The 25,727-nt window shown below is 30.5% G+C and overlaps 1 protein-coding gene across 4 annotated transcripts in view; it reads left to right on the top strand.

Moving 5' to 3' along the window:
* The window catches only part of LOC142331110 (zinc finger protein castor homolog 1-like), a 336,060-nt gene that overhangs the window by 155,810 nt on the left and 154,523 nt on the right, over positions 1–25,727 (top strand). For all 4 annotated transcript variants that reach the window (XM_075376798.1, XM_075376790.1, XM_075376803.1 and 1 more), the window contains one exon: positions 23,486–24,128. In XM_075376798.1, the coding sequence (XP_075232913.1) occupies positions 23,486–24,128 (643 nt within the window). The remainder of the gene's footprint in view (positions 1–23,485; positions 24,129–25,727) is intronic.

Genomic DNA, 25,727 nt, shown 5'->3' with positions numbered 1-25,727 from the left:
GGTTACAGGTGTATTAATAAGTATCATTATTGTTCATCGTATTTATATAACGACGATTTGTATATATTTAATAAGTTTGATTAGTTTATAGAAATATCTGCATTACTAACCCGGTAAAAAAAAAACTATAAGTCATTAAAATTTAATCAAAAAAGAAATTTCATTAGAGCAAGAGATATCTCACTATGGAGTCACGAAGTGGAATAAAAATTATGTTTTGAACCGTTTGTTTTCGATCCATAATAGGGAACGAAATGAAATTTGAAATTTTTCTTCTCTTCACCTTTCTTCAGTTAAATAATTAGTGGGCTTCGTAAATTAGGCACGACCCTTAATCTAATAACATGTTTTTTTTATCGCAAATCTAAAATGTAGTGCAGAGTTTACAATCGTCTTTTTATTTATTCGACGTTGACTTATTAAGTTTATTTTTGCGTTGGTTACAATTTTCGGATAGGTACTTACAAAAACGTAAGATAGCTGTGATATGATATCCCGTAATTAGGAACTTGCTTGTATAAAAAAAAAATTGAAGTTGAAAATCATCTAATGCTAAGAAGGTGCATATCCGAATATATGTCGGTCAGAAATTTATGATGAATGTAAATGGAAAGGTTGTGCGGTAAGATTATCTGGCAATAAGTGGAAACGTTTAGATTACTAGAAAAATTGGATTAAATTTGTCAGATTACGAAGTCGATAGTAATTTTTGGTGTTACTGTATAGATATTAACAGACATTACCTAGTTAAATTTAAGTTTATACTTAAATTAAAAAAGAAGTACTGAACATCCGACACATAAATGGGTTATGATGTAGGTAGTTTGAAAAAATTATGCTGATAACGATTGATAGGCCTAATAGGTTTTTCATAGTATTTGTTATGATATCTTGATAATAATATTTTTCAGTTATATACTGTTTAATCGTAAGTTAAAGTGTAATTTAATCGAATAATGATAAATTGCGGATTGCTTTTACCATTTTACGATAATAAGTTCGCCCTTTTTCATTGTTAATTAACATGTATGTGTTTAATAAAAGAAATTTTGTGTCGACGGAGCAAGTTACATATAAGACCGAGTAATTTTCGCTTTTTTTTTATTCTCAGGTCAAGGCAATAAATGTTTGTTTCTGTTTGGAAAATATTAGTCATACGGATGAGTTAGATGTATTATTTATAAAGAGCTTAAACAGGTGTCTGCTTCAAAGAATTGCTGTTTGCTCGAGTACTGTATTGTAGTGACGTACGGAACAAGGAGCACCTGCGCCACGCATTCTGTCCTACCCACGCGTTGAATTCTCCAGCTGCTATTCTAGGTGCAGTCCCTCCTATCACTGTGTCTAAGTAACGGTCTCGTCTGACAGCTGTTGGTGTAACTTAAGTCATTTTCTTAATAAACTGGTATTACCTTTTAAATTGTACAAAATATGTATGACATATGAGATATGACGAAGAAAATTTTCTTTATAAAATCCTAATTCTAGCTTTAGACAATCTGGCTTTTTGTTCCTCCTCGAAGAGGGGACCGATCGTATCGCTTGATTTAGGTTTTAATGGATACTTTCTGATAATTTATTTAATTAACTTATTGAAATAGTAATCTCAGTCGATCCATTCTTTAAGTTGCAATCTTTAATGGAATTTTCTTATACTGGACGATTACTTTCTAGTAATGAACCGAGTTAATGTTTGCACGAGTTCAGTACAATTTACGTTAATCTTATTAAACAATTTGTCGAAAGTAAATCTATATCTAGTACATGATTCTTTACCCTACTTCATTCAGAAAGTTGGCGAGTGAGATATAATTTCGACCGTATGTTAAGACTGATATTTTTTAACGCGTTAGAAGTATTTCGTATATTATAATATTTTCACCCACAAATTTCTGCTTTTATAATGATTGAATAAATCATGTACATATGAAGTTTTTCGTGACGTATTTTCGACGTGTACTCAGAATAACGAACTAATTTTAAGTTTCGATGTTATACTGACTTTTATTTTTTTCGTGAGGTAAACAAACTGCACATGTGTTATTTACTTAGCTTCTTATGATTATTATTGCTTTAAAAAGATAATAGTGGTAAATTTTGAATTTGACCTCTAAGTTATACAATTCATGTTGATGTATTTCTTTTACTTCTTTATAGATTAAACAAATAGAAAAATGAACCTTTAAATATCTGTTACATCAGATTTATCTGAATTTTAAAACATGTACTGTTTTGATGAAGTCTTAAGCTGATTTTTTCGTAGATTTTCTTTAAATTTTAAATGTATTTTAGTGCTTTATTTTAAAGCTTAACTTTGGTTTTTATGTAATATATATACTGATGTAGTCAGTCTATATTGAATATGTTAGACTTTACCTTATATGTCATAAAATTAAGAAATAAATAATGCTTTCTGAATATCTTTTACGTCTTCAGTTTTCCCACTTAGCGTTATGAGCGATTAACATTTTAATAATAGGTGCACTTATATACAAAGCTGTGATGGTTTCGAAATATCCACGAAATATTCCCGAACGATTCCTCCTCCCTCTCAGATGAACTTTCAGTTAGCGCGTCGTAACTGAACAGTTAGCTTGTCTAACTTACAATGATAAGTTTTTTGTCGTCTTTTGTTTCCCCACCCCGCAGAGCCGGATCCTTCAACTAAGCATAAACTCAGCTCCGGGGGAGGGGGGTGCCCTTACCTCAAACTACCTCAGAAGGACGCAAGATCCTGCCCGGGTAGCCGAGACTTGGTCTTTCTGCTTGCCATGCCACAAGTGAGGAGTTCCCAAAAGGGAATATCCCACCGGGACTCTGGTCTTGATGCCTTGCTTTTAGTGGGAAACCCTCAGAGGGATCCCCCACCGGGACTACGCGGTGGGGACTTTTTTTTCCCTCCAATGGCATCTCAAGGGAGTCCCCACTCTATCATCGTAGGTAGAAGACCGAAGCCTCCCACCCCTTCCGGGTGGGGCTGTCCTTCAAAGATACCGTGGCGTTCTTATGAAGATCAATTCCAGATGAAGATGAAACCTTCTTACATCCCCGACCACCAGACGCACGACCATTTGATTTGCAGGACGAGCTATAGGTTCCTGCTTGCATTCCTTACGAAAATGGCCGGCTTTACTGCACGTAAAACAGTGGCCACTCCTATCTACTCCAGACTTGGTCCTGTGTACAATAAGTTACTTTTTCTTAGTATTACTTAATATGATTATGAAAATACTTGGTTCGATCGATTTGCTTCGGGATTTCTAATATTTTTCGTTTAGTTAATGATCGCATAACGTATTTTATGTAATCAAAATACATTAATGTGAATATGACAAAAAACATTTTCGTAAACGGTTACCTTGTTTTCCTGTAGTACGAAATTAGTTTTAAAAATATTTTCCTCGTGAATTTATGAATTTTTTATGTGTTTGTATAATTTAAAAAATAATAATGCTAATAGTAGTGAGGGTTTTTATTTACTAATACTCATATTCTATGTATTTTGTTGAAGCTAGACCGATTTAAAATGTAATATAATTTAATGGTGTAAAAATAGTCTTAAAAATAATTTTAATAATAATCGTAGACTTTAATTAATTTTTTAATACTGTATTAAAATTTGGCATTATTTTAAAACTATTCGGTTTTTAAATATTTTTATTCTATAACATATATATTTCTTTTGCATTTCTTCTTCTAAAATTAAGATACATTATAAATTTACAAAATTACTTCAGTGACAGGGTGTTAGTTTTAAAAAGAGTAGTTTAATTAAATATAAGAGAACGTATCTGTAATATTTTTTAATAATATTTCGTTAATAACTTTTAACCTAATGCTTTCAACATATTATTGATTTCCTTTTTTAACTAATAGGATATTCATTTTTTAAAGGATCAGAATGTAGCTTTAAAAATACAGTCAGCCCTTATTTGTAATAAAAATAAATGAAGATTGTTTTGTAAAAACAATTCTTATGTTCCAAAACTCGATTATTTGTTTATTATTACTATTTTTTTTTAATTTTTGTTGATTGTGAAGTTTAATGTTATCTAATGTTAATGTTAGTTAATGTTAAGTAATTCCAATAAAATTACTTAAAAATTAAGTTTCTTACAAACTTTTTCATTGTTATTAATGATTTTTGCAATCTCTAATTTTTTTGTGTCTAAATAATCTAAGCCTGCATCGTATCGAACAATTATTGAACGAACGTGTTTACTTTTAAACTTAGTAACTTATCAATTATTTATTTGTAATAAAATATATATATGAATTCGTTAGTTTGTTTTGTTTTTGACTTTTCATCATGTTCAACGAACGGAAAGTTCGTAAGTGATTTAAATATGTACGCGTATATGTACTGTGTATGGTGTGAACACTTTTTGTTTCGGATTTTAATTTTGATTTTGGATTCGTATTAAATATCGTTGGAGTATTACAAAAATACATGAATGGCTGCGATCGGCCGTCGGGTTCACTTCAAATTGGCCGCCAAAATTAAAATTTTATAATTATTTTGCAATAACGGTGTAACTTATCAAGTTGGTTCAAACGCAATAATGTAAGTTTTACTAAAATGCATAAAATATATAAATATAAATTTTGTAAATCAAGTGTAAGACCTCAAAATGGGGAAAATAAACTTTTTTATAATTGAAAAAAGAAACATATATGTTTTATGCCCTATATTTATATGTAGGGCGTAAAATCCTCAAAACACGAGATAAATAACTTATGTATAAGTAGAATTCGAGATAATAAATTTGTTACTTTGTTAGAAAGGGATTGATAATTGGGGAACAGTAATAATAATAATAATAATAATTATTATTATTTCTGCAGATAAGCCAAACATTTTTCTATACAACATTAGAGAAAAAACTGCACTGCTTTTCTCATTGATGTAACTTATCCGTCTGATCACAAAATTAATAAGGCTGAAACAGAAACAATAACCATTTACAACCCTCTGGCAATAGAGTATAAGGAAATTAACAGACTGAACACAATAGAAGTCATTCTCGTTGTGATAACAGGAAATGTATCAATTAACAAACATTTTAAAAAATACATAGAAAAGGTTAGCCTGGATCCTAAAATCATAATTTCAAAAGCCCAAAAATCTGTAATTCTGGAGACGTGCAGGAATGTACGAACTATGTTAAATGCACCACAGCACTGAATGAGGACCCCTCATACTGAAATTCCAGATGTGAAACTCTCTGAGACATTTTAATAATATTCATATGTTCGTTCGGTAAAGTCTTTCTAAACTTTTAATTGATAATTGGTTTGTATTAAATCTGTGATTACGAAGGATATTCATGTTTATAATGTTTTTTGTTAAAAAACCAAATAGCGTTATTTAAGATTAACCGTTGAAGTTTATATTTTCGAACAAATTAATTCGTCCTCAGTTAGTCAGATGGTTCTTCTCATTCAGTACTTTCTTAAACAGTAATTAAATAATGTAGATTTATAAAAGAATTAGTTTTTGTTGAAGTAATTTTGACTGCAGTAGTCAGCACTTTTACTAAGAATCAAGTCTTAATAAGGATTTCTGTATTTACTACTACTACTGCTGCTGCTGCTACTACTACTAATACTAAGATGTAGGACTGACTGTCAACATCGAATCAAATTACTATCGTTATGTAGATAAATTGTAAAGTAGAATAATATTTTATGAATAAATTAAATAATTCTTGTTCTTTGATTATTAAAGTAAGTATTAAGATTGTTCTTAAAGTTTGATTATTGTTATTATTGAAAAATATTCGGATGCCTAAATGCAGTATTTTTCTTTTATTCATTTTAGGTAGATTTCATAAGAAAGCTACCTATTGTAATGGACACCATGATTCGACTTCCGCAAAATTTCGACTTACCTTCGCTATTCACATCACCCAGACCCCAAAACCACCGTCAGATCAAAAGTTTATATATATATTTCACTTTCTTGTGGACACGACAACTGCCGTAATTTTTCGCCAATCACTTTCAAATTGTTCCTTAAAAATAACTCGTCCCAAAGTCTCGGTCGACTTTGGTAACGGCCAAAATCGTACCATGGGAGTGGAAATGGTGGGGGGGGGGCTTTAAAAAAAAAACAAAATATCGCTATAACTTTCTTATTAAGTAAAATATCGAATTCTTTTAAAGCTCCTAATATTCTTTGCATAAGGACCTAAAACCTATCCAAGTAAAATTTTTTTATATCACCAACCTTTCATTCAGGGTATGGAAAAAATGAGGTTTCGAAGACAAACAAAATCATACCCTTAATAGGTACAGTATCAAATCGGTTTAAAGCGGTCGTTAGTCCTTTTAAACGTTTCCTAAAACTTCTGTCTGAAACAATTTTTGATATGACCTACCCTTACGTCAAGGGATGACCAAAATGTAGTTGGACCTGTAACAAGATAGAGTTTGACGAAAAACATTGAAACTTTTTTCCATATGCAACCGTTGTCGTATTGAGTAAATTTGAAGTTTTTCTTAACTTTAAGGTGGAAATCATTCTTAACCCCTACCTAGCACCGGTGAAATCTATATCCGCCTCCCGGCGTGCCAAAAGAGATATTTTAAATTGTAGGTAGTATTTTTTAGATTAGTTGACGTATTGTAGCGTGAAATCGAGTATTAACTTATTATATTTTAATGTTATTAATTAGAAAATTATATAAAAATATTTTGTTACAGGAAACTGATAATCGCATGAAATTGCTGGAAAAAAAACATGTTTTATAAGTTAAAAAGGTCATAAGTGCTGGAGGTTCTTTTTTTTAATGAAGTTTTAATAATTTTAAACGGACTGTTTAATTTACTAGTGTTTACTCATTAAAAATTGAAATCGGTTTCGGGCTGTTATAAATGCAATATGTCAGATTGGAAAGCTATTGAAGTCTGGTATTTATAATTTTGTAGGTATCTTTCCTCTTTTTGATTCTCAAAAACTGTCTTACCCACTTATTTCATGATTATGAACACGATTATATGCCCTTTACTACACATTTCTGTAATAAGTTGAGTTATGGCAACCTGTGTGCTGGCATGTTATAGGGTTTATTTGTTATTTTTATTATAATTTTTCAAATAGGATGCCATTAAATTATTTTCTGCTGATAAAATATTACGAGTCGGGGTTGTACATCGAGTCGGTGTTAAGTTGTTAAAATATACGTCGTTTTTGTCACGGTAACCCAAATGCTGTTCCGCTTAATATTACTTTTTATTCCTATACATTAATATTTATTTATTATCAGAATAATGTAACATACTTTTAGATTCCATTTTTAGTTACGATTGCGTAAGTATTGAAAAAAGACGTGCTTATTTGCAACATCAGGAAACACCGCTGAAGTTCTGTAGTGCATAGTAATAATTTGTTAATACTTGTCGAGTTATTTTGGTATTCGATGTGCCTTATCACGGTAGACATCTTTGTTTCGTTTCTCTTTTTTACTCTACGGTTTGTCCAACCTTTATAAGAAAAAACAATTCAAAAACTTGCCTCATTAATCTTTTGCCCTAATTCAACGATTCCATTATTTATTCTGAACTCGGTACATCGCTAAAAGTACCGCTTCTTACCTTTTCTTTTTATTTTTCTTCTTAGCAGGCTTAGATCACCTCTTTAATACTAAACAAATTCTTTTTGTATAAAAACATTACATTTTAGGAAAATAATCAGTAGTGGCAGGATTGTCTAACAATTTTTTTAAAACTTGTTTTTTTATTCTGAGTGCTGAATTTTTACAGAATTTTGGGTTGTTTCAAAACATAAAATATATTTACATAAAAACATATATATATTGATATTTATATTCGTATACTTTTTTATGCAAAAAAACCTTCGCAGAAGAGACTTCTTTTTTATTTTATAATGGACGTTAAGCGAATAATTTATTTTTGTTTTATCTCTTTTATCTTTTTGTTTTAGAATATTATACCACAGTCCATGCCAACATGTATGTTTCTTTTTAATTACTTGCATGAAGTTAAAAGAAAAAAAAAATTATGAGAAGAATAACTGCTTAATGTTAGCGTACGTAGTATATATATTTTTTCTTTGTTTCGGCATTTGTGTATTTCTGAAAATAAGAAATATATATAAATTTACCATTTTTGTACTAGGATGTTTAACTAGAAAATTTATCAGCGAAATAGGTTGTGTGAATTTCTACAGCTAAACTAGTAATATTATTGTGGTTATAGACCTTTGTTTCTTTTAATCTAACTTATCAAATTATAATCCAGTTTGATCCTCACCGAATTTACCCTTGTTTGGTTTGATGATATTATAGAAAACCTTTACGTTACTGAAATGTCGTACTTGGTCACGATTAGACGGTAGTCATTTCTTACTTGAAAGCACGTACAGTAGGCTTTGGTGATCGAGGAATTTTTCAAACAAACGTAGCCTATTGTCACAAGATAATGATAGACTCTTATGCAATGTAGGTTTATGCGTAACTATCATTAATCGCCAATATGGCATCAGTCGTAGACTGCAACCAGTAGTGTAACAGTTTGCCTCCTGGCTTCTATTCAATATATGTTGGGTTCCGTTCCCGGCAACGGTCTTGCACTTATTTTATATATTACTTCAGCTGCCTAAACTTTCTTGTTATATTACATGTATATTTTCAAGTCAGAGGTCTTAATAATGAGAAATTAATTTAAAAGTGCTTTATTTAGCTCATTTAGCTAACTTAAACAATGATTTCAAGATCAAATATCAGAAATGAATATTATATTTCGTAGCTAAAATATTCTAAGAGTATGATATGCAAACATCAAACAACTTGATGAAATATTTGTTTTGAGTGAATCACTTATTAACTATTACTAACCAAATAATCTGAACTCTTAATTAGAGTAGCGGGTATTATAAAATCACTTTAATTCAATTAACGCAGAAATCTTAAATTTTCCAGTACTACCGGGTAAAGAATGAGTAGTAAATACAATTGGTGATGCACAATTTAAATTTGTTTATATTTCTTAATTTTCTTGCGTATTTCCAGATTTTAATGTTATTGGTTGAAAGGAAGAAGATAGTGTATGAGCTATAGTGTTAAAGGCAAATTTTATTTAATAAATACATTCAAAGTTCTACGACGTAATAAATAAATAATTGCATTTATTTAGTAAATAAATATGTTTGTAGCGTATTTAATCAAATTAGTTTATTTTAACACGAGTAGTAGACAATTGGGTTTTCTAACGTTTAACGCTTATTATAGAAATCCTAAGATTTTTCTAGGAATTCTTTAAAAAATTCATTACGTAAAATTTACTGTGTAAATCCTTTACACAGGCATTACGAAATAGTTATTGTTAAATATTTTTTGTAGAAATATTTAACAAAAAAAAAAAAATTGGGAACGCTATGTATATAGGCTTAAATGTTTGGGTTATTTAATAAGAAAGTTATTATTTCGATTATTAATGATCGAAACAATAATTTAAAAATAATTATGATAGATCCTAATTAATTAAATATAAATAACTAACGGAGTGGAAATCACATACTTAGATTTATTCATCTTTAATGTGAATTCTTTGATCGCAGCTGTGTTTTATTGTAACCTTTATTTAAAAAAAAAACTCTTCATGTATTTTTGTTCTCTTAAAAACCCACAAAACTAAGCGGTGATGATCACAGAGTTTATATGTGTGTGTTCCTAATGTTTAAATAGTGCGTTATATTATCAATGATGTGTTGAATGGGTCGATCTTGTAAACTTTTAAAAGATCCTTAAGGCGCATTTAATATATTATGCTGTACAAGATGTGTAATTAACATATTTTACACTCGTACCGTAGAGATTAAGGTGTTCATTTACATTAAAGATGGGGTCTCGTGTGTATAGAAGTTTAAACAGTGGTTTTACGAGATATTTTTCTTCTTAACTCTTGTTCTTGGATAAAACACTGATTATGCGTCAAACAAATTGAGCTATCGACTAAAATTTAGTTTTGTCTCGGTGTTAATGACCCCCACTACAGATTTAAAAGGAAAAAGCCTTATATCTTTTAATCGATTACATCGATATTTAATTCAGTTACTTTTATAAAAACGTATAGAGATATCCATTTGTTGTAGAAAAAGAATTTTTTTTTTAATGAGCAAAGTGTTAATTTGTGTTTTTTTAACTTAATAAACACACATAAAACCTATTTACTAAAGCTTTTAATATCTAGCTGTTTGTTTTAACAGATTTAAAATAACACTAAATCCTTCTTTTAAAATATATTGTGTTTGATGTATACCCTGTGAAGAATAAAAATGTTTTTGATCCAATTTACGTAACCTTTTTTGTTAAAATATAATATTAATGATTTACTTTTATATTTAAATAATATCATGTTTTATATAACAAATAAATAAAACTCGATTCGTCAATTATAAATGTAGTACATATCGTATTTGGTATTAATAGATCATTAATGACGATTTTTTAAACCTAAATATTTTTCTTTTCCTTCCGTAAATGTTAATTTTCTGCCGTCAGTAGTATTAAACCGTTTATATACTTACTACATTAAACTTGCATCTTGAATATTTTTTTTATAATGTCTTCATCATTTACACTCGTATGGGTTAATTTGCGTGAAACACTAAATATTATGAGAAGAAAATTTAATCTAATTATTAAATAACTTAAGAACATAAACCCTCATTGCATTTTTTACCTTTTTGGGTCGTTTTCTTATGATCTTTGTAATCTTACAGATTTAACTACTGTATATTTGTGTTATGAAGTAATCAAATATACTTTATTTCCAGGCTTCCAGTCAGTTGTAAATCAAATAAAAACCAGTTATTAATTAAAATACAAAAAACCGCTTACCAACAATTGAATTCGAAGGGTTCAAGCGCTTTCGAAATTAAATTCCATCTTCAAGAACTCTCATATTCGTCCTATTTGTGACAGTAATTAAAACTTCACATGTAAATTATAAAAATCCACGGTATTTATTTAAAACTTAACAGTTGGTCATAGCCAACTGTAACAGTTTTAATTACTGTTACAAATAGGACGAATATGAAAGTTCCTAAATATGGAATTTAATTTCGATAACGCTTGAACGCTTTGAATTCAATTGCTGCTAAGCGGTTTTTTGTACGTTAACTTTAATTATATACCTATACCAACGGGCCATGCTTAACAAAATTATTATAAACCAGATATAAAGACTACTTAAGTTACGTCTATTTCTCTCTTGTGCTGTTAGTCCAGGTTTATTTCCAATAATCACAGGAAAAACTTGATAGTTTTTCCAGTAGTATTTTAGTTACTTAGCGTATACTTTATTTAAATGATGGATTAGTTTTTCAACATATGCTCGGGTAAGATTATGCGTAAAATAATATGGTAGTCTTCTCTCGGAACATATTATAGATCTTGATTTCGTAAAGATATGGTTTACATGGTAATGCCACGGCTGATCGGTATTAGTTTATGTGTATATGAAAGATCGATAACGATTGTTTTTGTTCGCTTTGGACTAGTAACATAATAATCGTTATCCCATAGCGTTTGCTTTAGAGGAGGAAAAGTTTTTTTAATGGATGTAAATTGACTTTAATCATTATTACGTCTCTTCAAAGCTGGTTAATTGTTTGTGGGAATCAAACAGCGTACTGAAAGAAATTATGCTTAAATTCATAGTCGGATCTTTGAATTAGGGCTAAACAAATTTTAAGTTACAATATTATATATTGCACTTAATGCTTTATTTTTTATGTTAATTTACAATTACCATTACTGATGGTTTTTAACGATTGATTTTTTTTGTGATTCGTATTAATAACAAAATAATATTTTTTTTGGAGTAGGGCAATGCGAAACTATTTTATAAAATTCGAATGCAATATTTTTACATGAGCTCATCCCCTTATTTATCGTGGGTAGCTGAACAATAAACTATGTTATTGTGAAAAGAGCTGCACAGAAGGAGGTGGTTCTGAAAGTGTGCCATTTCCCGTCGCACGTTCTCCTCTTCTGTGCCACGGCAATGGTAATTGCAGAGGGGGTTGCAGGTCCGCCCCTTATTTCACCCTAGGTCCATTCTCATTGGCGAGCGACCCCTTCTATACATTTTGCTAATTTGTTGCGCGGCCCTATTTGCCTGTCATTCATGTTCACTCTATGAACACAAGTTTGTTGTAAACTTGCATTATTAGTCGATCTTTCTATTTTTTTTTACTACGTCACGCTTCAGCAGTCGTTTGTGTAACAAGAAATGTTAAATAATATCGGACGATGGCGTAATTTAATAAATCTATGTATTATCCTCGTAATTATTAAGATTTCTGTAGTCTATATCAATTTGAAAAATAGGTTTTCATTAAAATCCTAATAATTTGGTATATTTTAATTGTTTGCAAAATATATATTGTAGGTAATTTTATGTAATCGACTTGACTTTTTGGAAAATTTATATGACACTTTATACTTCCTTGTACGAAGTAAAGGAAGTATTGTGATCGCAAAAATTTAGATTTTCAGATTTCAACGTAAATATCCATTTTGACCATCCCTGAATCCATTTTGACTAGTTTTGGCGTGACGTCTGTACGTACGTATGTATCTAGCATAACTCAAAAACGATTTGCTGTAGGAAGTTTTTGGATTTAGGACTGTTGTAACATCTAGTTGTGCACCTCTCCTTTTGATTGCAATCGACTGGACCAAAAGTGTCCACAAAAAGCCTAAAATCCAAAACACTTGGATTTTGGACTTTTTATTAACTGCTGTTATAAGCCCTCATTGAGAGCTTTTCAACGATATCATAAGTGGTACTTATTTTTATTGGTTCAATTGTTATAGACAAATCAAATTTTAATGAAATATTTAGATCTTACAAGGGAAGGCACATCGGTTCGTAACCTTCATCTCCTTTTTCTAATTCAATTGTATTGATTTAGTAATAATTACGCTGATAAACGTTATTTTTGTTTCCTAACATGCGATACATGATTTTAATGTGTATTTTGATGTTGAAAACGAATATGAACTCAGAATCTTTCTACCGCCTACTATTTTTAAAAAATTTTAAATTTTAATTATAGGATTTTTTTTCATTTTTCAACGTATAGTTGCTTTTTAAGCTCCTATATTGTATTTTATTAGCTCATTTTTTATTGTTTAACTTGGTTAACATAATTTGCAAGCTATAAATAAACAATACTAAACAAAGAATTAAATCATATTATAGTCGCGTATTATGAAATCATATCTAATACTGAAGAGTAAGCCTTCATGGACAAGATTAATCATATCTGTGCAGGTCAAAACATGAAGCTGAAAACAGCTGTGTTGTTTGTATGAAGCACTGGATTTAGAAATGAATTACTTCTGTTCAGTCTTATTGCTGTCTTAATTTTATTAACAGTGAAGTATCATAATGTCTCGAAATTGTGTAAATGATGCGGATGCCTTTTGTTATGTATGTGGTGAGTTTACCGTAAAACCAAATAGAAAAAACATTACAACTTTAATTAAAAAAAGCATGTCATTTGTACTTTCAGTGTAAAATTGGTGATCAGGATAAGACGTGGACTCCTCATATAGTATTCACCAATTATTCTGTCTATTTAAGAGGATTATTATCTATTTTGCCATTTGGTGTACCTATGGTTTGGCGTGAACCAAAGGATCATCCCTAACCGATTGTTACTTTTGTTTATTAAGTGTGTCTGGAATTTCTAAAAAATCTAAACATACAGTAAAATATCCTTCATTGCAACCTACAATCAGGCCTGTACCTCACAGTGAAATTATTCCAGTTCCTGAGCCAACTGTGAATGTATATTTCGAAAACAGCGATGAAAAATCCGGCAGTACTGAAGAAAACAATGATTTTGATTTTGAATTATCTTCCAATAAGCCACATCTTATATCACAAGGTGAATTAAATGACTTGGTTAGGGATTTAAATTTATTAAAAAATCAAGCTGAACTGTTAGGGAAGACTGCAAGGTTGGATTTACTTTTAAAAAAATACAAAAATTTCGGGCTTAAAAAGAACTCTCTCAGTACTTTATTGATGAAAATAACATAAATATTGATGAGCTTATGATGCACTTCATAAAACTGGGGACTAGGCACCAGTCCCCAGTTTTATGAAGTGCACTTAAACAAATTTATAAACCTGAGGACTAGCGCCTTTCATAGATTTGTCCAAGTATGGTTTAAAAGTGGTTCTACTACACATCGGCAACAAATATCGTTCGATACCAATCGCTTATGTTATTAATTTGAAAGAGACATACGATGTGATGAAAGACGTTCTTGAAAAAATAAAATAGCTGGGGCATATGTGGTGATTTGAAAGTTATCGCTATTTTGTTATGTATGCAGTTAGGCTATACTAAGGTCATGTGTCTTAACCCACCGGGTTGGTCTAGTGGTGAACGCGTCTTCCCAAATCAGCTGATTTGGAAGTCGAGAGTTCCAGCGCTCAAGTCCTAGTAAAGCCAGTTATTTTTACACGGATTTGAATACTAGATCGTGGATACCGGCGTTCTTTGGTGGTTGGGTTTCAATTAACCTCACATCTCAGGAATAGTCGAACTGAGAACGTACAAGACTACACTTCATTTACACTCAAACATATCATCCTCATTCATCCTCTGAAGTATTATCTGAACGGTAATTACCGGAGGCTAAACAGGAAAAAAGAAAGGTCATGTGTCTTCTTTGCGAATGGGACAGCCGATCTACGGTTAAACATTATGTTACCAAAGAGTGGAAGAAACGAGACAACCTAACTCAAATGGGAAAAATATTGTTCATGAGCCTTTAATTGAACCCAAAAAAATATTTGTAGTCCTTCTCCATATCATGCTAGGGCTAATGAAAAATTTTCTAAAAGCAATAAAGAGGGATTTTCCCGAATTTTTGTACATCAGGCAGAAATTTCCGAATGTAAGTGAAGGAAAAATTAAAGAAGGAATATTTGTTTTATCTCAAAGAAGAGTTGGTCAAAGATGATGAATAAACTCAGTGTTAAATATTGTAGATAAAATGCAGCTTGGACTTCATTTAAAGACGTTCGCAAAAGTTTTCTTGGCAAACAAAAATCCGACAATTACCACGATATTGTTAATCAACAACTTCTTATTTCATACAGAGCTATGGGATGTAATATGTCGTTGAAAATACATTTTCTCCACTCGCATCTGGATTTTTTCCCGGATAGTCTCGGAGATATAAGTGACGAACACGGTGAACGTTTCCACCAAGACATTTCGGTGATGGAAAAACACTATAAAGGGAAATTGAATACTTACTTTCTAGCCGATTACTGTTGGTCATTAATTCGGGTTGTGCCTAAGGCTATTCATAAAAGAAAAGCATCAGTGAAATCATTCTAACATGAAAAAATTAGCCATGCAAAATTATAAATTTTAAAGTTTTATAAACTATATTTTCCCTTAATTTTTTTTTGAAGCGTAATTTATTTAAAACTAAGGGTGACAGAAAAATTATACTTACAGATCTGTAATGTACGCAAAAAAGTATTTCAAGAAACAGTATCACACTTAAGAGAAACATTAAAATATTTTTTTGTCCATCAGTGATTATTAACTTTTGATTGCAAAAATTTTTTACAATAAATAGTAATTCATTAACAAGAAAAATATCATAATTTAAGGAAATAAAATTTCATTTAAGAAAAATATGTATATGTAATTTAATAGGCGTACAAGGAAGTCGTGTGATGTCCACATCAGATTTTTTCAAATAGCAATTAAGATACCACTTCTTTTTCAGCAATGCTGAATTTTCAGTCGGTTTCACCTAATTGAAACTATAAGTAAATTGTATAACAAGCAATAATATGAAAGAGAAGTATCCAGTGAACTCCTCGAAATAATACAAACAAGTAAAATAGTATGCGTTGCATACATTTATAAAATACAATAAATGTACAATATATACATGTATGAAAAACAACATAATCCATGTGATTGCAGAATTGTCATCTTACTCGACACGCACCACTCTCTAGATTCAACAAATTAAATAGCAAAACAAAACATTAGGTAATCAGTGATGTTCAATAAAACAAAACGAGGTAATGAAGTACAGGGTATTTCATAATGTTCTTGGAGTTACAAAAATTCAGTACAAAAAAAGTATTTCACTTATCTAAATGAGTGTTGTATGAGGTGATGCAGGGACTCAAACAGTTTTTGTTAAAAATCTATAAATGTTATGAACATTATGAAACGCTCTGTATAATAAATATCAAATGAGAGGAGAGTTATCATTTCGGTCGTCAGTTAGCATTTCCCAGATATAACACATGGATACCGGTGTATATATATATATATATAAAACATATATAACACATGGATACTAGATCGTGGATACCGGTGTTCTTTGGTGGTTGGGTTTCAATTAACCACACATCTCAGGAACGGTCGAAATGAGAATGTACAAGACTACACTCATACATATCATCCTCATTCATCCTCTGAAGAATTATCTAACCGGTAGTTACCGGAGGCTAAACAGGAAAAAAGAGAGAGATATAACACATGGAGATTTTCAACCGTCTAATTTTCTGCTATTGTCTAAGTTCACAGCTAGATAATTTAAATGGGTATTTAGCTTAAATATGTATTTCGAGCGTAATCGTTGAATCTCCTCACAAATATGTAGGATCCCCAGATATTCATGGATCTCACCGTTATGTTCATACTATTTTTTAATGGATAAAACTATTTCTGGATATCATACACTATATCGATGTATCTAATTCGCTTTGAAAAATAATATTACCACTATAAAACTAAAAATAGCCGTATATTTCAACGAGTAATCGCATCATCATTTGATTGCTTGCTACCTTTGTGAACAGATTTCAAAGTACTTGATTATTTTAGTTTTAGTTTGGGAGAGAACATTGTTTTCTGATTTTAGGTTTGTCTAGTAAAGCAGTGATTTTAAGATAAACATTATTAGAAAACGATTTTCACTAATATCGGATGTTCGATCTTATATTAAGTTATTGTGTATGTAGTCCTATTACGCTGATTTTTAAATTATCAAAACAACGATTTCACTTTAACATCTTTTCAAATTTTTTTTACTAATATAAGGCCAGAGAAAAGACTTACCTTCAGTCAGTTATGTTCTTAATATGCAAAATGATTCTCGTTAACAAGTTACCGCATGTAGAATACTGATGCACGGTTATTTAGAGGCCTGCAATATCCAGCGACGTCTTTTATTAGTTACTATTCTTTGTTTATTTCATTCCTAAAAATTGTTGTACTTACATATTAAACTGCTCTTCCTTCCATCAGAAAATTAAAAAAGGAAATTATTTTTTATTTTGTTCTACGTAAAAGACATTTGCCATTCAAATTTGGAACTTTCTTTTAAAATATTAACTACGAATTCTTTTGGAAGCTGTTAAATTATTTTCATTATGCGATCACTTCTATGAGAGTGCGTAAATTATATATTAGCAGTTACAGATACAATAAAATTTTTAATCGGCCCTAATTCTGTTAGCAATAACTTCTTGTATGTTCTCACTTCGAGTGTAAATGTAACCTGAATTTTTTAATCTTATTTTTGGCGTCTTCTGCATTGACTTCATTATTTGACCCAGTCTCTTGAAATTATATTACATTTGTTAGCATATTATACGTGTTACTTTTTTCTTTCTTTTTTTTTTTTTTTTTTTTTTTTTTTTGTTAATAACATTCGTTTCTTTAAACATTTACAAAGAAAACAGCGATTTTATCATCTTTGCCAATATTTTTTAAGTCTTTTGCCAATAAATATTTTATTCAGACTTAACAATTTTATTAACATTCTTTAGTATAAAGGTTATTTATTTATTTTATTATTATTTCTTATAATTATTTAAATTATATTTTAAATTACAGATCATCAAGAATGAAAAATTTGCTTATACTGTATCTGTTTGAGTGTGTTCTTAATAAAAATAATTTTTATGAATCTGGTAACAAGTTTACTTTAAATAATTTATATATAATAATAATTTATGAACCTTTAGTGAATTTAATAATTACGAATAATTTTAATTCTCATAATTTCTTTAAAAGTTAAGTTCTTAACTAAAGCAGTTTTAAGGATCTATATTTTACTTAGAAAAAAAAACAGTAGATCGGTGCTACTTGATAAACGAGATAAAATTACTTGAAATGACTCCGATTATGTTTTGTTTATACCTGGTCATGAGAAGGTCAGAAAATCTGTACTCCAGAATTTACAGAACGTGTTTTAAATTATATAGTGATTATTTTCGAAGTTCTACCATTTTCTGCTTTCAGGACCTGATTTATTACATTCCCTCAGGTTTTTTCCCCTTTATAGAGATTAGTATTGTTCCTTCCTTCCTTGCGTATTATTGTTTAGGATACTGTTACTAGTTAATGTAGAAGATCCTAAAAATGTTTCTTAAATTAAATCTATTTATCAGTTAATTTGCGTAAAGATACAAGTACCTGTTACAAATAAGATTGTATACTGATGCAAATGTTGATATTAATACAATTTTAAAAAGAATTATAGCTTATTATAATGGGGAAAAACGGTTTATTGAAATTAGTAATCGTGCAAATACTCTTCAAAATAAGAAAGAAAAAACACTTGTATATAAATAACTAATTTATACTTACAAGTAAGTACTAAAGTATATAGAAACACGATTATCCATTAATAAAGACAGATTTGATCTGTAGCATATTTTTGATAAATTATAAAGTCTAATAAGTTAATTATTAGCATAATTAATTTTTGCGTGACAATGGTATAAATGCCTCGTAGATGGGACTAGTTGTGATTAATTGAATTAAAGTTTACAGTTCTTTCAAATTACAGAGTATGCTAAGACTGGGATTCAGTACGTGTATTTCCTATTGTAATTAGAAGAACGTACCGTGTAATCTAAATTTTATTTTAGATGAAAATTATTTTAATTGTCATCTGATTTTGTTTGTAATGAATATCTGTTTGTAATGAACGATAAATGAAATCGAAAAACTATTAACAAAGGAGTTTGTACTCATTTGTACTACATTTGTTGTGGAATTTTATTTACAAATTTGCAAAAACTCTACTTTTGGAGATCACTGAAAATTTTGATGAATTTGTAGAGAAATATACCATTTGGAGAATCAACGAATCCGCAACAGCAATACACTATCTTATAGAATACTACTGAAAGAAATTCTTCCACTGAATTTAGTACGTTATGCATAACAAACGTTTATTTCATGTAATTTTTTTTTTTTAATTCACTGTAATTTAATTCTTTAAATTGATAACTTGTTTTTTTTTATATTATAATTCTTCTTTCGAATGTACAGTTTTAATTCACACGCAGGAAAACTGAAAAGGAAAGAACACTTTGTAAAAAGACGGATGTTAAGTAATGATATCTATTTTACTACTTTGCAAATAAGATTATCATATTTTTTAATCAGATTGTTTTTTTTCCCCCATTCAAGAGATTTATATTTTATAGATTTATAAAATATATTTTAGAAATGATGTTTAAAAACTACATAATGTGTATGTACATTTACATAGAAAGACTACGCTTAAAAAACAGTACAAAAAATAAAACATTTAAGATCGGTTGACAAATTGTTGTAACCGGTTACTGGGCGAGTCGCGATTCCACAACGGCTGATTTCTCTCGCTCAGTTATTCATCGAGACCCAAATACTGGACAGTCGAAATATTCACACGTGCAAGCAATAAAATCAATTATAGAAAACAAGTCGGGGCAAGAGGTACGTGGACACGTACGCGCGCCGCATGTACTTATTCCCCTCTCTCTAGAACTCTGGCTCGTCTAAGCTCTGACATTTGAAAACAAATAGGAAATGTGTTTCCTGGCACAAGCGTCTCTTAACTCTGCGAAATCTCTAATTCTAACACGTTTAGTTAATCGCTCTGTCTGTTACGAACTCATTAGTGAACGATAAGTTAAAAATGTTTTCGGGTTTTTTTAAAAGTATTATTAATGTAAATAAAATTAGCTCTTCTGTTGTTAAGTAGTAGTGTGTTTGCGTATACTCGGAATAACTTCATTGTTTATTGTTCTTGTCAAATTTGTTGTCTTAGAGGACTTACGATGTATTTTAATTTACTCAAGAATAACAACCGATTTATTTATGTCAAGCGGCCTGTCGTGCGTTTTGAATTTTAAAACATTAATTAGGTATGTCTGCAGAAAAAAGGTGTTTTCTTTCTTAGAGCAATTTTTTTTGTACACCTCATTAATGAAATAGTGACACGCTTGTTTTTTTTTAATTATATATTTCAACCTTATGAATAATGTACCTACTACTTAATCTGCTATAAGTTTACTCGTTTTAGTTTCAGCGTTTTCAAAATATTCCAAACTTTCTAATGAAACCGATCCTTCGTCGCATTTAGCTCCTTCCAATAGTTACATGTGATGCTCGATGGTTGTTTGAGCATTTTTATAAATTTAAAATTACCCGTGTAAAATGAAAACGTAATCAAACGTTATTACAAACATTTTACATTTATTTTTTGCTATCATTTTTTTAAATTTATTTTCTTCCTAACGATCTTATCGCTTTAAATAATTAATTGGAAGTTAAAGATGTACTGAATTTTGATATAACCTTATTAATAAACATTAGTATTTTTTTTTTCGGGGTAAAGTAACTTTTTTATAAGTCGGTAGTCGTTTAATAAAAAAGGATTTAGTAGTCTGTTATCGGCATAATATTGTGCATGAGAATTCTAAAGCGGTAAAATTTATCGTAGGATGTACGGTGAACTTAAAACAATGCAACATGAGTAATTATTCTTTAATGGAAAGAAATGAGAAACAAAAGAACTCCTCAGAAGTGGCCGCGCCTTGCACTGCCTTCATTGGAATATATTTCCTGAATACTTAGGCGAGAAGGGAGCGGTATTTTGGTCCGGTAGAGTTGCCAAAATACGGTCTCATCTGAATGTAATACCCTAAAAACACTACGACTCGGTGTATTAATGCGATATAAATTTTGGCAAGTCACGTAGTTTGTCTGTGGGACGTTTAACCCACTTATCTAGTCGTAGTACGATGTTAATGTGACCCTTGCGCAGGATCGATGAAATATTCATTGCCTACAAAGCCTAGTTCCTTATAAGTACTTTATACAAAAGAGTTGAATCGCAAAAATAAACCGTCCTCTAGAGAGCAGTGACATATTTTATCGTATCTCATTTTACATTTTAAATTATGCGCTCCCATTACAAAGCGAGCGGGAATTACACACTGACATTCTTTGTGTTTACCTGAAAAAAAGTTTTATTCTCCTCTTGAAGAAGAATTACGTACATTCAGTAAAAAGAATGTACGGAGAGCTTTGGCAGCAGTATGAATAAAATAAGCCTTCGGCCCGCATTCTTTACGATCCCAAAACTTAAAACCACACTACATGATAATAAACACAGAAAAAACAATTCTAACCCCGTTTTGCACTGAAATCCTATTTAGTGTTCTTTTACACAGCACAACAGTTATATCAATACCGACTACGGGTGCTGTTTAATTTCACCTTTCATTAATCGCGCGGATGTTATCTATTAAGTAAAAGGAAATTTCTTTTTTTATTTTAATTTTTAACATACTATTTTACAACTTTTGATATTGAAATTATTTAAACTTTGGCTTAAAAGTATTTAAAACAATCAATTTAAGATTTTATTTTTTATTTGCCCTAAATTTATGCGATGGATGAAGAAAGATCGAATAATAAGGGTGACATTTTTTGAACTCGGGTTAGATATCATCTTACTTTTAGAATTCTATAGTTTATTTATCACAGTTCTATCTTGTTTTTGCATCTATTCGATCACTTGAGAAAATCTTATTTTAACTTTTGAATTTTTAACGCTTTATTACCGTTAGTCTCTTTTTAATATTATGATAAAATTGCTTTTAAATATTTTTTTTTCTTAAACGTAGATGTTTACATAAATACTATTCGGTAAATTGAGGCAATTTTTTCCTATATTGATTTCTGTATTCCATATCCGACTGCCATAAAAAGCAATTTTTGATAAATTTCCTCATAACCGATTAGTTTCTGTTTTTACCATTATAGGATGCGTTTTCTTTCACTCAGGAGTCTGTACTCCTGAAATGCAGTAATATAAAAATTTAACTAATACTCTGGATACTGGGGGCTAAAGGTGAAGAAATATTAATAATAATAACAATTGATCAGTTATCCGTTTTACAGATATTCATGCATAATTACGGCCGAGGTGTTATATTCTAATAGTATATTCATTCCACCGAATTCAGTACAAAACAGATAAAGATAATTTTACTCCATTAATTATAATTTCTGAATTTAATCCTGGATTAAAATTTAAAAATAGTTATACATTTTTTCCAATAGTTATATATTCAACAGTTGTTAATTTAATGCTGCATTATATAACCGACTCCATTACTTACTTTTATAGCCTGAATTAAATAGCACTTACATTATACAACTGCCAAGTTCGTAAGCTTTTTATTCTTATTTATTCAGGCTATCTGGGACATGAAATTAATTTAAAACATGTTTTCATAACCGTGACAAGAGTGGTTTAGGTTGAAGTCCGTGCAAGGATGATGATGATTTCTGTTGACGATTAACATGATGCTGTCGTAAATGGCAGAAATTTTTCTTGTTGCTTTGTAATAGCTGCATATTAAAAAGAAGTTAAAATCGATTAATTGTAGAATTCTTAATTTAAAACAATAATCTTGTAAAGGATATGAGTCGATGTTATTTTCAAAATTATTTTAAGTTACAAGTTAACCTGATTCTGAAAAAAGCCTGCATTTAAATTATTTTATGTATGTTACAATAATTTTCACGATTTTGTTTTTTTAATTTGATTGAAGATTTAATCCGCCATTAAATTTCAGCGATTTGGCGTCGGATATAGCCGTTACTAATATTTAATGCCACTTTTTCGTATGTTGAACCACCAGTATGTTAATTTGTAGATCGGTATAGATTAGTGGAGAATTTATTGACATTTAAATCTAGATCCAAAACAAGAAACGGCTATCATTTACAGTAACCGGTACATTGTGCTATTGGCACATCTTCGTAAATGTTTTTATAAACGAAGTATTTTTTAAGTTTAATTAATACTGAACACAATGGTTTCCTAGCAGCTTCATGTAGATCACTCGATACTGCTCCTTTCTTTATTCGTTAAGTATGTTGCAAACGTTCGATTTCGTATGTTTTTAAAAACAGAACAAGTTTTGACTTTATTATTATTTGTTAAATCGTTATTTTATTTGTTGTAGACCCATGCATAATGTATATTTATGTAGACTATATTATTTTAGTAACGCTCCCGAATAAGTAATATAAACTTTTTGCAATCTCGTTATAAAGATATTGTTATTAATAATAGTGTATTTTGTTTTTTGTGTTGTTCAGATGGTCAACATGGCGGAGGCGGAGACGGGGGCGATGTTCATTCAGCACCGGCTGCAGCACCCAAACGGTGTAGGGCAGGAATCCACCACCTCGGATGACATGGACTCAGAGCCGGAGGAGGCCCCCATTCTCATTTTTCAACAGACTAAACGGAATAAAAGAAAAAATTTTATGCCTCGGAACATTTCGTATTCTGAAACGGAGAGCTTGGAAGAAATGAGGGGCGATTCGTCTAGAGACAGCAGTCCCTTGGATCTTAGCAATTCCGAATCGGCACTGGAATATAGAAGTCATAAGAGATTCCGTAAGACTTTGTTAAATGTCAGTACTCCAACTACGATAAAACGAACGGAGACTGATAGGCATAGTCCCGACTCAGCGCCTGCACCGGCTCCCATCGATCTCAGTTTCACCAAGGCCCAAATGCCTAGCGACACTGAATCCGATTGTGAATCCTTAACGAAACCATCTCCTCAGCAATACCTCTTACATCATGCGTTCCTCCCTCAACCCACCGATGCTTCTGACCTCAAAGAATATGCTCAAAACACCGTCAAAGAACTGCTGGAGATTTATGGACTCAATAGTCCCGAAGTTGCAGAGTCTATCACCAACAACGTTCCCATTTCTAACTTCTCTTCCGGTGAGTATTATTAGTGCTATGATATAAGTTTATTTTAGTGCAAGTAATACGCTATAAAGTGTATCTTTATAACCTGGTAATTTTTATTTCATTGAAAATCACTCGTATTTACTTCATTTTTATACATTTCTTTTCTTTCAAATACGCTATTATTTAAGTTTGTCCGATTTAAGAGGCTTGGTTTTCTTCCTTTAATATTCTAATTTCACGATTAATTTAGCAGATGAATTAATAACGCTTCCTAATTTCTTTTTACATCTCCTGGTTGATTTAATAGTAATTAATAAAGAACACGAATTATATGCGCCAGTCAATTTTATATTCCATTTCTTGAGAATAATTTATCTTGTTTTCAGCGGGTTTTCAAGAATTTTTCGTAATATGTAAAACACATCGACATCGTTTATCATACCTAGTATTTATGGAATTTTCATGATAATCTAACACCAATGTAATCATCTGTTTGGTTATAAATATTCCTTTGTGGGAATTTATAGTCAGTTCAGTTCTATTTCAATCTCCTCTAATAATCGTCTTGTGATCATCTCCTTTCCTCTAATGATCATCTCTGTGTGTATTAATCGTTACTTAATATAATCTCTGAAATTGAATATTTATTTCTGTAAATTGAACAGTTGCTGCTATAAATGTTTTTTTTTTTTAAATTAACTAAAATAGCTATTATTTTATGGAAATGTTATTATGTATATTTTTTATGGTTGTTCCAAGCAAATAAGGATCAGGTTTTTTTCTTTTTAGACAGTTTTAATATTTGCAAATTAAGCGACTGCATTTCAAAAAAAAAAGTGTGGAACTTACTAATATACACAAAAGTTCAGTTCTGAAGTTGTGCCTTATGTATTAGTCCATTGTGTATCGGATTCTATATAATATAATTTTACTGATTGCACTGCTATTAATGTAAAGGGTGTATAGATAAATGCTCTCAATTGTAATATAATAAATTTTAGAGTATCCTTTGACTTCGATTATTTCATGAATGACCTTGGTCTCGACTATAGACATAGAGCTGAATGCTAATGTATTTTGTTATTAAAAAGGTCATTGAAACGTCGAGCATGTATAAATGTTTTCCTACTTACATGATGCCTATAGAGTTCCATTTTAGTTTAGTGGCCACAAAATTCTTGAAAACGATTTGCTGCAGGAAAAAGAATGATAAACCATTTTAATGGCTTGAAAAGTTGTAACACTGCCGCAATAATAGGCCCTTTATGACTCGGAGTAAAATCATAATGACCGTAGTCGAAGGATCTTTTTAAGTCATTTCTCTTTGTTTCAATAATAAAACTGCTCGTATTACTAATTACACACAAAAAGGCGACTGTTTTAAATTACCTTTATTCAGAAATATTTTTAAAAGGGAAGTTTGATGCGTACATTATCATCGCTCATGCGCTACAGCAAAGAAATCGTGCATCTTGGTCAACTCTTAATCTCCTGCCAGTCTGGCGGGTCATTAATCAACCGGTAGAAACAAATGAAGGCCGAATGGTCTTCCTATGAAAATCATTATAAAATGTGTTTTATTGTTGAAAATAGAATCCTTTTGAACTCGTTGACTCGCGTAGGACGGGC

The sequence above is a fragment of the Lycorma delicatula genome, chromosome 1 (assembly GCF_047948215.1).
Source record: "Lycorma delicatula isolate Av1 chromosome 1, ASM4794821v1, whole genome shotgun sequence".
NCBI classification, from domain to species: domain Eukaryota; kingdom Metazoa; phylum Arthropoda; class Insecta; order Hemiptera; family Fulgoridae; genus Lycorma; species Lycorma delicatula.
This window is presented reverse-complemented; position numbering and strand designations above follow the sequence as displayed.